General features: G+C 32.8%; 1 protein-coding gene across 4 annotated transcripts in view; it reads left to right on the forward strand.

The window, feature by feature from the left end:
- SPATA17 (spermatogenesis associated 17) overlaps positions 1-12,307 on the forward strand; it is a 446,142-nt gene that overhangs the window by 49,064 nt on the left and 384,771 nt on the right. For all 4 annotated transcript variants that reach the window (XM_007481412.3, XM_056815953.1, XM_056815952.1 and 1 more), the window contains exons 2-3: positions 5,311-5,400; positions 6,445-6,526. In XM_007481412.3, coding sequence (XP_007481474.1) covers positions 5,311-5,400; positions 6,445-6,526 — 172 coding nt within the window. The remainder of the gene's footprint in view (positions 1-5,310; positions 5,401-6,444; positions 6,527-12,307) is intronic.

The raw sequence follows: 12,307 nt of genomic DNA on the forward strand, positions 1-12,307 counted from the left end.
TCCTAGGAGCATTCAGTTTGAGATCAGTAAAGAAGGGTTTCAGGAGATCTGGACTTTAGCTTTCTCTAAGCTGCCATCTTGACCGGAAGCCCCGTCAGGCTCTGTTCTTAGGGTAGCAGTTGCATTCTCTTAAGCTTGAGTTTTTCCTTGCAGGTATCCTCAGCTATAGTTCTGAGTTTCTGTGTATTTAAGTCCTTCAGTACCATGGTCCATGGGTGGGGAGCTCTGAAAGACAACCCCCCCTCCACTCCAGTGCTGATTCAATATCCTCTTGGGACTGTGTGTAAACTAGCTACCTTATGCTGGGGTTTAGGGCCTAACTTTAAGTCTGTATGGGACTCTGGGACTTACTCTGGTCTTACATGGACCAAAGACATAATGCTTTGCCCTGGGACTTGGGATTTCCCCTTAAGTTAGCATTAGTCAGGGGCAAACTAACATGTATTGGGGTTATGCTGTGGTTTGGGTCTTTGTTGCTAACTTTGACATAGGCTCAGTGCCTTGCTCTGGGGATGACACTACCCTGATGAACTGTTTACTGTATTGTAATGGAGCTTGTGACTTTTTCAGGGCCTCTGGGCTTCCCATTAGACTTGGACAGCCCAGGTTCCACCAACTTCCTTGCATTAGGCTTTGGGGCCTCACTGCAGTCTTATGCTTGAGCTTGGAACTTCCAAGGCTGGGCATGGGGTGCTCTGCAATTGGTATAGGTAGGTTCTCAATGTCCCAAGGTTGGCCTATGCCCAGGTTTTGTTTCCATAAACTCTCCTTTCTAGCCCAAGAGAAATAGACCCTCTCTGTCTACCTTCCAAGTTGTTTTCTGCTGAAGAGTTGCTTCACTCTGTCCTTTGGTTGGTTATATCACTACAGTATTTTTGAGGAGCTATTTTAAGGTTGGTTTCAGAGGATTCTCAGAGCAATTCCAACTTTCTGTGCTTCTGATCCACCATATTCATTCCAACTCTTCTGTTTTTAATAATGGATGTTATATTTTGTCAAAAGCTTTTTCTTTTTGCATCTGTTGAGAAAATCCTGTTAATTTTGTTTGTTTTGTTATTGATAGAGTCAGTTATGCTAGTAGTTTTCCCAAACTGAACTATCCCTGCATTCTTGGAATAAAACCCTACTTGCCATATGCAAGTTACATTGAAAATAATGAGCCAAAGGAAGGCATTAGCATTAACAGGGTTTGAGGTTTAGGAAGAGATTTTTTTTTTTATGGAAGGGAGGATATTTTTGTTGGATCTCAATAAAAGCTAAGGAAGCTAGTAGGCAGACAGGAGGAGGGAAAATTGGGAGAACTGGACTTTGGAGGTTTCCAAAGAAAATGTTTACAGTTAAGAAATAGTGGATCATCTAAAAAAAAAAAAAGAACGCAGTGAAACCAGTTTCACTTGGTCACATAATATGTGATAGTAAATTGTGAGATGAATAGAAATGTGGAAGGATCAAGGTTTTGAAAGGTTAAAGTGCTAAAAATATTTTTTTTATATTGAAGGAGATGGGGATCCACTGGATTTTATTGAATGCAGGGAGAAAGGCAAAAGATCAGACCTGCATTTTAGGAAGATTAATTTGACAGCTGAATGGAAAATGGACTAGAATGGTGGGAGACTTGGTGTTCAGAGACTAGCCAAAAGTCTACTGCTATACTTTGGATATGATTTGATTAAAACCTGCACAGGAGTGGTAACAATGTTAGGAAAGAGAAGGAGGGAATATACGAAAAGTGCTACAAATGTAAAGTTAACTGGGCTTAGCAACAGAATGGAAAATGGGTTTAGAGAAAGAATAAAGAGTAGAGTATAACACTTGGGTTGTAAGTCTGGGTGATTGAAAACGTGGTACCTTCAACAATAATAGAGAAGTTGAGAAAATTAGACAGTTTTGGTGGGGGGAATAATGAGTTGGGTTTCAGACATATTGAATTTAAAATGTGATCTCTCTTTGTGATCTCTCATTAGTTTTTGGTCCTGTTGATCAAACTCTTCTTAATACTAATGGACAGGCTAATAATAATAATAATAATAATAATAATAATAATAATAATAATAATAATAATAACATGCCTCTGAAATTTAGGAGAGGATTGAGGTCTGGAAAAGTAAATCTGAGAACCATCAACATAGATATGATAATTGAATCTATGGAAGACAATAAGATCATCAATTTAAATTATATAGAAGAGAAGACAGTCTAGGAAAGAGTTCTTGAACACACCAACCCTTAGGGAGCATGATCTTGATGAAAATCCTAAAAAGATTTTGAGAGACAGGAGGACAATCAGGATAGAATAACATCATGGAAACCTAGAGAGAAGAATATTATGTAAAAGAAGGTGACTGGCAGTATCATGAACTGGTAAGAAATGAAGGACGAGCACTGAGGAACGACCATTGGAGTTGTCAATTAAGAAATCAGTGGTTTTGAAGAGAGGACTGATCTCAAGCCAGCACTAGGAAGAAAGAGAAAAGAAGTAGTGGCCATTATCTCAAGGAGTTTAATCACAAAAGGAGGAGAGATATGAGCTAATTATGGGGAATGTTAGATCAAGTGAATGTTTTTAAGGGAGACTTGGACATGTTTGTAAGCAATAAGGAGATAACAAATAGATAAGAGAGATGGCAGAATACATGAGAGTAGAGATGATAGATTTTGTTTTGGCAAAGAGAATGACTACCTCTTCATGTGGGACAGGAGCTAAAAAGGAGATATAATGTCAGAAGAAATCTGTGATATGAGATAAGGAGCAGGGCAAAAAAGGGAGCTCTTAACAAATGGCTTCTGAGTTTTTAGGAAAATCTGAGGCAAAATTCTCTGCTGAGAGGCCTAAGGAAGGGGAGAAGCTATGGAAGTTGAGGAAAGGGAAAAAATACTGTGTTAAATGGGATGGTAAGAAATTTAGTGAGATTTGAAAAGATCGCATTGCCTTAGCCTGAAATTTAAGAACCACTTCAATCTTGTCCCAGCCTTAAATGACACTAAATAACCTCTATGAAAATTCTCAGTTTGGGCCAAACTGAACTCCTCATATATTGAATGAACCTTATGTTTTCCCACTCTCCACAGCCTTTTGCAAAAATGGTTTCCTCTGCCTAAAATATCCCCAGCCTTATCAAGGTTCAGCTCAAATTATACGTTCTATCTGTAAACATGGGATTTATTTCTATCTTCTATTAACTTTAATAGAATTTTATTTTTATCCATCATATGATTCCAAATTTGTTCTTCTATTAATAGTTAAAAACATGTGTCCATTGCCCTTACTAGATTGTAAGTTCTTCAAGAACAGTAACTTCCTCTTATATTCCTTTTTATCCTCACTCTCTGCATAATGTCTATTTAGAGTGATGGCTCAATAATAATTTGTTGGAGGAATAGGCAGGTATGTGTTATTAACCAAGAATAATAGATCACAGAATTTCAGTAAGGTCAAGGATCTCAGAGCTAGACTGTTAATTATTTCTTATTTATCTTGTACACAGCCTATTTGTATATATTTGTTGTCTTCTCTAAGACTATGAGTTCTTTGAAGGCAAGGACTGTTTTTTGTTTCTTTCTATATCCGTAATGCTTAGCACAATGCCTGGAACATAGTAGGTACTTGATAAAAGCATCATCATGACATTTACTTCTAGCTTCCTGGATCCAATTTAATGCATTTAAAATTATTTTTAATCTTCCTTATTTATGAATTAATTTAAAAATTAAATTAAAACAACCCTAAAGAAAAAATTCTCCATTTAAAAAGTCATTTCCCTTAAAAGACAAAAAGAGAAGTCTCAGAAAACAACTCATACTAAAAGAAACAATTTTGAAATAAGAATATATCTAGCTCTACAATACTCCTAAAGCAAGAGAACTTTATTTCTTAAAGAATCTTCCTTCTCATTATATTAGGCTTCTCCCTTTTCAAACTCCAGGTATCATTTAGGCTAAAGTGGCCAGCAGATTTAAAACACAGGAGTAGATTCCAAGGATTTAGAGAAAATAAAATTCTCTGAAGTTCCTAGTCTGATACCAGGGGCCATAACTGAAGGATGAAAATTGAGACATCTAGCTCAAAGTAGTTAAAATTTTTTGGTCTCCTTGTCTTCCTAATACATCAAAAAATGGACCAAAAGAAAGGAATTATTGCCCCAAGAACTCTAAGATCCCTTCAAAAAACTCAGAAATAGTTTATGAATTACTCTATCACCATTTTAAGGTAAACTGGAGGTGGGGAGCATTAATAAATGAATAATATTTGCCCTCTGAGGACGAATAATAAATCCAGGCTGATAAATTGTCTTACTACTGTTTTTGCTAAATTAGAACTGCTTAGTCCCATAGCGATTGAAAGTTAAATTTGGAATCAGCATTTATTTCATTGTTTCCACTCAATTGAATAAGGTCTTTTTTTTTTATCTTCTTGGATCCACAATCAATGTTGTTGGGTGTGCAAGATAAATAGAATAACAATTTTAAAGAACATAATGAAAAAACTTGGGATATGTGTGGGAAAAGGAAGTAGGTGGAAATGGAGTAAGCATTCTTCACAACTTTCTGACATTTCTTACCTTCTCAAAATTGAATAATAACTATCTGGAAGGGAATAATTAATTTTTTGATGGACATTTGGAGGGGAGAATTATTTGGCAGAGCATAGGAATTATCTTTTAGTTTACTGTGTTGTAGCCAGGACACAATTTTATAATATTTGCTCAAGTATGCATGTTGGAGGTGAATAAAATTTAGAAAACACTTGCCTCAAACTTTCCACCTTTAATCAAATATATCTTTTACAAGTATCAGAGCATGGCTTCCTTCCTCATATAACTTCAGTGGCCTTTCTAAAGATTATATTTATACTGACATTATGTAAGATTTATTTTACTTAGGAATAATTGACTTGGTCACTTAAGTGAAAAATGCATTTTCATGTTATGTTTACAGGAATTAATAAAATAGATTTTGGGGGTTAAATTTTTTTTCCTGATTACTTGTACATTAGTATTCTAAAAGAATCATAAATATGTATTCATGTATTCATTTCTATTACATAAAAATATTCACTATTTAGTTGCAAAAAAGGTGATTATAAAAAGGAAAAAGTAAACCCATTGAAAGCAGATGCCCTCTTAGAAAAAGGTTCATTTTGAAATATAGCTTATGATGTTTGAAATGCTTTACTTAGGATTTAATTTTGTTAAAATGACATTTGAATTATAATTATCTTAATGAAAAAAGTAAATACTAAGTTTAACAGACTGACTTTGTATCAAAACTGAAATTGAATTTACAGAATGCTTTTTAAAACAATGTTTTCAGGACTGTAGATGGATATAGAAAAAAGGAATATAAGGCAGCAGTCAAAATACAGAGCTGGTTTCGAGGATGTCGAGTACGGGCTTATATCAGGTATATTGTTTTTTTTATTGAAAGTTCATATATATAATGGATTTCCTTGAAAATGTTCAATTATTTGCTTTTGTTAAACATTTAAAATTATTATGCAAGAATAAATTAAAAACAATCTTTTAGAAAAATGATACATAATGCTGAAATATTTATTTTTTAAAAAGAACTAAGCATATTGATTTAACAGACTGAAGAAGTTCAGAAATTGACATATGGCAGTTTAGTAGAGATAGTCTGTCTCTGTTGTGTTGGTGATATAGCCAGAATGATGGACAATAGGTGAACTAAAAGATGAGATCATATAGGAGAATCCATTAACTTCCAAAAGTTGAAAAGTTAGTGGGACAGACCAACAGTCTGACTATTTGGATAAGTATGGAAACATTAATTATAAATTATAGTATTTAATGTAGATAGGTATTCTCAGTAAAATCTCAACAGACTTGAATATAGATATTGACATTTTCTTTTTATAAAGAAGTCTTCAAAGGTCTTAAACATATTTGGCAAATGATGATAATGATGTCACATCATTTACATGAACATTTAAAATTTACAATATGGCATAACTAATTAATTTTTTCTCTTGGTTTAAAATGGACAGTTTATGATTTTAGGATTCTCCTATTCTACTTGAAAATCAAGTCTGATTCCACAGGATGTAAGGGACAAGATTTTACCAAAGGAAGAGAAACTTTCCTATCCATAAATGAATACATATTGTCTGTACCAATTCTCTTCCTCCAAATTGAATGGTGAAAGGGGATTTAGAGAAAATTTAAGAGGAGTTGGGATTAAAAGCCTGTAATACTAATGCTATGTCATTAATACTACTATGATCTGGCTTTATGGAGCTAAGATTGTGGGGCAGGGAGCAAACAAATCCTCCCATCTTTAAAAAAAATAATTGATTTCCACACCAGAGATGACTCTCTTACTGTCAATATTATGCAAATATTTATAAAATGAAAATTTCAACAATGAGTTCCCCCACAAATATTGAAAATGTCAAAAAGTAAAATCATCTCATAATTAACATTTCAGGTATTTAAATAAAATGATGACTGTTATACAGAAATGGTGGAGAGGCTACTTGGGGAGAAAACACTATCGACAAATGGTGAAGGTAACTGCTAATCATTTACATCATACACAGAGTATAAATGTTTGACTGTGTGTGCTAAAAGTTTAAAATTGACAATATCTGTGACCATATGATTCTTCTTGAAAACTTATATATGACATTGGATAGTTATATTAATTTGCTTAATGAAGGAATATGGGCAGTTTTGAGGTTGATATTCTTTAATTTAATTCTAAAAATAATAAAATGAGGCAATTTCTCTATCTTATTCTGTTCTCTATGTTATTGGTTTAAATTTCTTACCTAATGAACCTTGAAATACTTGAGGTTTGCCTTGAGGCACATAGCAGATCACAGCCATCTAATTCTCTGAAGAGACTTCAAGATTGCAGAACTGTATGATAAGCAACTAGCTTAAAACTCAACTAAGAGGCTTAAGAAATTAAGAAAAATGTATATTTTTCTGAATACATAATTGGAAGGTTTTTAATCAGTTGCTTGCTTCACTAATTTTCCAATTTGTAAATATTTCTATTACAATAGTTTTTAATTTGTTCTTCATTTGTTCTTGATTAATTGTATCTATGCCAAATTATTGTCTTTTAACAGAAATAAAAATGCATAGAAAGGAACATTTAAAAAATAAGGAGATGACTAAATAAAATGTGTTCACACATAACAAGGGGATTTTAGAACATGCTAATAAACTACATGAAATATTAGGGAAAGTTCTTAATGCTTTATAGCTAAACATAAAATAAATCATGCAACAGCTCCAACATCTGGAATGTAGATTTCTTTAATGTATTCCTTTAAACTAAATTCTACTTTTTCTTTTTAAATTAAGATTTTAAAATTATACAGCATTTTCTCTCCTTCCTTTATCATTCTTTCTAGAAAAGAGAAAAACAAAATCTTTGTAACAAGAAGAATAGTCCAACAAAACAAATTCTTTTATTGGCCAGGTTCAAAGAAATTCTGGTAACTAGATGGTAGAATGGGTAAAGTGCTGTACTTGGAGTCAGGAAGATATGAGTTCAATTAAGTTTCATATACTTACTATCTATATTATCTCTGGGCAAGCCATCTAATGTATATTTGCCTGTTTCCTCAACTATAAAATAAGTATAATAATAGCAACTACTTCTCAACATTGTTATGGAGATCAAAAGAGATAATATCAGAAAAAATGCTTAGTATAGTGCTTGCTCTATAAGTGCTTATTCTTTTACTATTTAAACTTTTCTTCTGTATATTCGTTCATCATCTCTTTGTCAGGAGTAGGGACAGCATTCATCATCAGTCTTCTAGTATCATAATTCATAGTTGTGTTGATCAAAGTCATTTATGCTTTAAAAAGTATTTGCTTATACAATATTGATTTGATAATATAAAGCATTCAATTTCTACTCTCTTCATTCTTAATCAGTCCATATGTCTTTTCTAAGGTTTCTCTGAAACCATTCTTTTTTTTTGTTTGTTTGTTTGTTTCTTAAAACCTTATAGTATTTCTTTACATTTTAATACAGTAATTTGTTTAGCCATTCCATACCCTTCTAAGTTTCTAGGGTTTTTTGCCATCATAAAAATGCTGCTATAATTTTTTTAGACATATAAGATTTTCCTTTCTTTGATCTTTTTGGGATGTAGACCTAGTAGTTGTATTAATGGTTGAGAGTTTAAACACAATTTAGGAACTTTTGGGTCATAGTTCTGAATTGTTTTCCAGAATGATGGTACCAATTTCTAATTCTTGTTTCCAGGTTCCCCTCCAAGATTTCCATTTTTCATTTTTTAATCTACTTTGCCAATCTGACAGGCTATGTAAAATCTCAGAGTTGATTTAATCCACATTTCTCTAATTATAAAGTATTTGGAACATTTTTTTTTTCATTTTCTTATTTTTTATGTTATGATTCTAAAGAACTTCATGTCTTCCTTTGAAGAGCTATCAATTTGAACATTTATCATTTGGTAATTGGTTTTCATTTTTATTAGAATCAGCTCCTTATATATCTTATAAATGAGATCTTTATCATAGAAACATATTGTAAAAGTTTTCCCCAAAATTAACCATTTCCCTTCTCATCTAAGCTACTTCACCTTTCCCTGGGCAAAGCATTTTAAGTTTATATATTTCCCTTCCAGTTATTCTCTTATATTCTTTCTCTCTTTGTTTTCAATGCCATTTTTACAGTGAAGAAAAGAAGAATGCAACAGGAGTGTCCTCAACATTTTCCACTTCTCTGACCCTCTTCTCTTCTTTATTCAAATGCTAATTACAGGTTCTTACTTCTCTACTCTTTGCTCGTGAACTTCTCTTCATGATTTCTTTTTCTGAATTAAGGTTTGTCTTACTTATTACCAATCCTTCCCTAGATGTATCCTTCCCATTGTTCTCCCCCTTTTATCTCCATTTGTTCCTCTTTTTCCCTGTTGAATTCAATTTATTTTCCTAACAAACATTTTATACCTGTGTTTGATCTACCTTTTTTTTGACTAGTTCAAATGAAAATTAGGTTCAAATAAGTTGCCTCTTCCTCTTCATCATTTGTATAGACTTCTACCTCAACTTCCAGATTTTGAGAAATAAAAAACACTCCTTTCCTTTTCACCAAGTGCATGTCCTTTCTCTTTCCCCTTTCCTTTCTTGGAATATCATAAACATAACAAAATCTTTCCCAGACCCTTCTTCTAATTTGTCTTCTCTATCTCTCCTTAATTCTTTACTGTTCTTGTTATTATTGTTGCTCAGTATTTTTTATCCTGTCTGACCCTTCTTGTCCCATTTCAGGTTTTTCTTGGCAGAAATATTAAAGTGGTTTTCCGTTTCCTTCTCCAGTTTAGTTTTCAGATGAGGAAATGAGGCCAATAGGGTTAAGTAAATTGCCCAGCATCATGCATCTAGTAAGCATCTGAATCTAGATTTGAATTCAGAAAGAAGAGTCTTCATGAATCCAGGACTAGTACTCTGTTTCCTATGCCACTAGCTGCCCTTACTTTTCCTATGGGATACATATATTATCTCTCATATTAGAATGTAAGCACTTTATATTTATAAATTATTTTCCTGTTTGGTCACTTGATGTTCCCTTTTTATTTTTATATTTCAAAGTTTCCACTCAATTGCAGTCTTTTCATCATGAATACTTAAACATTCTCCATTTCATTAAAGGTTCACTCCTAACCTCTAATGTAATAGTCCATTTTTCTGGATGAGTGCTTCTTGCAAATCAACTGCTTTTTCTTTTTCTTATATCCTATGCTTTCCATTTCTTCATGATTGTAGCTGCTAAGTATTGAATTGAATTGAATATTTTTTCCTAGGTCCTTGTAGTATTTTTTTTTTCTTTGAATTGAGAGTTCTGCATTTTGCATATGATTTTCCTTGGAATCTTCATTTGGAATTTTTTTCAGTTAGAATTTGGTAGATTCTATTTTCACTTTGACCTCTGATTCCTAGGCATCTAGATAGTGTTCATTCCTGATTTCTTTTTTATCATGGCTTTCAGGTAGTTCAGTGATTCCTAAATTATTTCTCCTTAATGTTTTTTCCAGGTCAATTATTTTTTATGAGATACATTTTCTTCTATTAAAAAAAATCTTTTAACTTTGTTCCCAAACTTTTGTTTGGTCCAATGTAATTTTCAAGAAGTCTGATACTTGGCTAAAGTTTTGTGCCTCATTGGCTAAGCTGTTAATTCTCTTTTCAAGTCCCTCCTTACTCATTTATTTTCAAATTTATACGATCCAAATCATACATACTTTTAATCAAAATAAAAATGCCTCAGTAAGTTAATGAAAGAACTCCATATTTCAATCAACCAATTAATATGCATTTATTTGTTTGGTGTTAGGCACAGTGCTAGGTCATAGAGAGGCAAAGAGAGGCAAAAACTCATTCAAAATTCAAGATAACTTTTTATTCCTGGAACTTCTTGCCTTATGCATACCATGTCCATTCTTCACTTCACTACTTGGTCACCTCACTAATTTCCATGCTTCCTTGACTTGCCTTTTCTATTTCTGGTACCATAATCAAATCATTCTGTGAATGTTCCTGGAAAGAGGAAGTTAGTCCTTTTCACAATGGCTCCACTCACATTTTGGTAACCTTCCAAACCAATTCTATTTGTCTCTTCCTATTAGCAGGTAAATACCCTGAAGTAAGGGACCATGTTCAATTTGTATTTGTATGTTAGCATTTAGTAATGTTTGGGTATGTAGTTGATGTTTAATAAGATGATTTCAATTCATTCATTTAAAGAGAAAAATAACTCTCAAAGTGCTTACATTTTGTCAGTAGAGACAACGTATGAATATAAAAGTATGTATAAAATAAATACAACATAATTTTGGTAGAGAAGTGGTACTAGCAAGTGGAAAGAGCAGAGAAAACTTCATGAAGAGAGTGGTACTTAAGTTTTCATGTATAAATCATATACTGGTCTAGTGGTCCTTATTCCAAGACCCATTCACATTAATAGACTAGGTCCTCAGGGAAAATCTGGCTACATCTCCCATCAGGGCACTGAAGGACTGGGGGTATTTTTTTCTTTTTTTGGGGGGGGTATTTTTTCCTAATTCTTCAGTGTAATTCATGGAAGTCCCACTGATATCATTCCTATTATGATTGTTAATTGATAAAAATTATTTAGCCAGACAATTAACTTTTTATTAAGTGTTATTTACTAAGGTGGTAGGTAAAGACAGGAGTAACAAAGATATCCCTAGGACTTGATTGACCCTTTATCTCCCTTGATTCAGCTTCCTATTCATATAAGAACATTTAAAAGTCCCTCTTATATGGAATCAGATCCCTTCTTGAAGGGAGAGAACATACCAGTGCATGTCTGAAGACTACAGTTGTCGCCAAACCCTATCTTTTTGACTAGATATATTTTCATATGGAGATGAATAAGGCTACCTCCAGAGAATATAAGTGCAACTGTATCCTCATTACATATCTTTGTTGTGTTTAGGCAAAGTAAATTTCTTTTTTTTTTTTTTAATTTTCAATGACTTACAAGTACCTAATTTCATCTCAGCATTGAACTTGATTAGACAAGATGCTGACATAAGGGCCATCTCTATGAGGTTAAAAAGATAATCTGGGAACAAATTGTGGTTGAATACTAAATAGAGGAATTTTAGTTGATCCTTGAGGTACTCAAGAGCCATTAGAATGTGTTGGGTCGAGTGTTATGCTTGGACCTTTGTTTTAAGAAAAATCACTTTTGCAGCTGTGATGAGAATAGGTTAGAAGGAAAAATTTGAGCCATGGAAACCAATAAGAAACTGTTGTAATAATCCATATAGTCCATGCTAGAAGTGATGAGGACCTGAAGTATGATGTTGGTTCTGTAAGTAGAGATGGAGAATGGTACAAGAGATGCTGTTAAAAATAAGGTGGATAAGGCTGACTGAATAGATGAGGTAAGAAATATTAAGGGGACAAAGATGGCCTTATAAATAATACATCTTTACCACAAATTTGAAGAGTTCTCAAAAAATTTCACTTAAACACTAACTTGGGTTTTTCTTCCATTAAATGAAGATAATTATTCATACATCTTTCTATAATTTATTATAAAGAGATGAATCTTCTATAAATGATAAAATATTTTACATGAGAGAAGCTGTAACTTAAGGAGAAAGAGATTTATCCATTGTAATGTCTTTGGAGATTTTGCATCATTTAAAAATTCTCTTTAAATCTTTTCTTAATAAGTTTCTAAATATTGAAAAAGCACAACTATTAAAACCGCAGAATCTCAGATATGGAAGGGATTTTAAAGGTAATCTAGCCTAAACCTTATCTAA

The sequence above is a fragment of the Monodelphis domestica genome, chromosome 2 (genome assembly GCF_027887165.1).
Source record: "Monodelphis domestica isolate mMonDom1 chromosome 2, mMonDom1.pri, whole genome shotgun sequence".
Classification (NCBI taxonomy): domain Eukaryota; kingdom Metazoa; phylum Chordata; class Mammalia; order Didelphimorphia; family Didelphidae; genus Monodelphis; species Monodelphis domestica.